Source organism: Galeopterus variegatus, unplaced genomic scaffold (assembly GCF_000696425.1).
Source record: "Galeopterus variegatus unplaced genomic scaffold, G_variegatus-3.0.2 Scaffold714, whole genome shotgun sequence".
Lineage (NCBI taxonomy): Eukaryota > Metazoa > Chordata > Mammalia > Dermoptera > Cynocephalidae > Galeopterus > Galeopterus variegatus.
The window spans coordinates 438308-439366 of record NW_007726825.1 but is presented as its reverse complement, the minus strand read 5'-3'; the positions used below and the strand labels follow the sequence as shown (position 1 = coordinate 439366).

At 71.7% G+C, this 1059-nt stretch overlaps 1 protein-coding gene across 1 annotated transcript in view; it reads right to left on the bottom strand.

Annotated features, from left to right (window-relative positions):
* Window positions 1–1018, bottom strand: part of LOC103589708 (chromosome unknown open reading frame, human C8orf82) — a 2062-nt gene extending 1044 nt beyond the window's left edge. The window contains exons 1-3 of the mRNA XM_008571749.1: window positions 860–1018; window positions 307–355; window positions 4–136 (exon numbers count right to left, since the gene is read on the bottom strand). Coding sequence (XP_008569971.1) covers window positions 4–136; window positions 307–355; window positions 860–1018 — 341 coding nt within the window. The remainder of the gene's footprint in view (window positions 1–3; window positions 137–306; window positions 356–859) is intronic.
* Window positions 1019–1059: the final 41 nt, after the last annotated feature.

Genomic DNA, 1059 nt, shown 5'->3' with positions numbered 1-1059 from the left:
AACACCACGGGGCGGTCCTCGCAGCGCAGGAAGTTGCGCTCTCTGCCGCAGGGCGAGACAAAGGGGAAGGCGGCCTCGTAGCGCCCGCTGCGATTGGGTCTCAGGCGGGAGAAGAAGGCGACCAGGAACTGTGGGTCTGGGGGAGGAGCGGAGGGCGCGGCCGCTCACCACGCTGGCTGGCCCCGGGCCCCGCTCCCCAGGAGGGCGCCGCACCCTGCCTCACGCCCACTCTCGGGGGTCGGCAGCGGAGCCCGTCCCTGCGCGCGCTGATGGGAGAAGGGACGGGGGAAGGCGGCGTAGCAGTACCTTTGAAGCAGGTGATGAAGTTCTTCGTTTTGGAGTCATCCAGGAAGAGCTGCGGACACAGGGGCAGGCAGTGCCCATGAGTCCCAACGGGCTGAGCCCCGCCTGGGTCTGACCTAGTCGGTGCACCCCGTGTGCCGGGAGGCGCGGGGAAGGGCCGCCCGGGGACCCTGACGCCTCGCCCGCCTCTTCCCCGCACCCCGGGCCGTGCTTCCTCGCAGTTCCGCGGGCTGGTGAGCCTTTCCCGCGCCTTCTCCTGTCTAGTCTCTAGTCAGATACGCCGCCTCCTCCGTGGAGGCCGGCCGGCCCGCTTCCTCCCGGACACGCCGGATGCCCTCAGCGCGGCTTTTAATACAGGCGGGGCAGAGAGCGGCGCTGCAGAGCGCAGCGGGGACGCGGCCAGTGCGGGAGGCCGGCGCTGGGGACGGGTCCCTTGGGCCGAACCAAGCCAGCTCCTCCATTCCCTCCGGCGCGCAGAGCGAGGTGCGCCTCCTGGCAGACACCGCCCCTCGCGGGGTCCCCTCCCCTCTCTCGGGGACCCCTGGCCCCGGCCCACCTGACCCTGATGATCCACGTAGTAGAAGTATTCGCGGGTCCGGGGCTCGGGGCTCTGACCCTGAGTGTAAGAAATAGCCCCGTCCCCGCCGCAGGGCCAGGTTCCCCGCGACCGCGCCAGGGCCACCCGGGTCCGGAGCGTCCCGCACGGCGGCCACATCCTCCTTCCGGGCCGGAAGCGGCCGGCGGGTCACGCGAGGG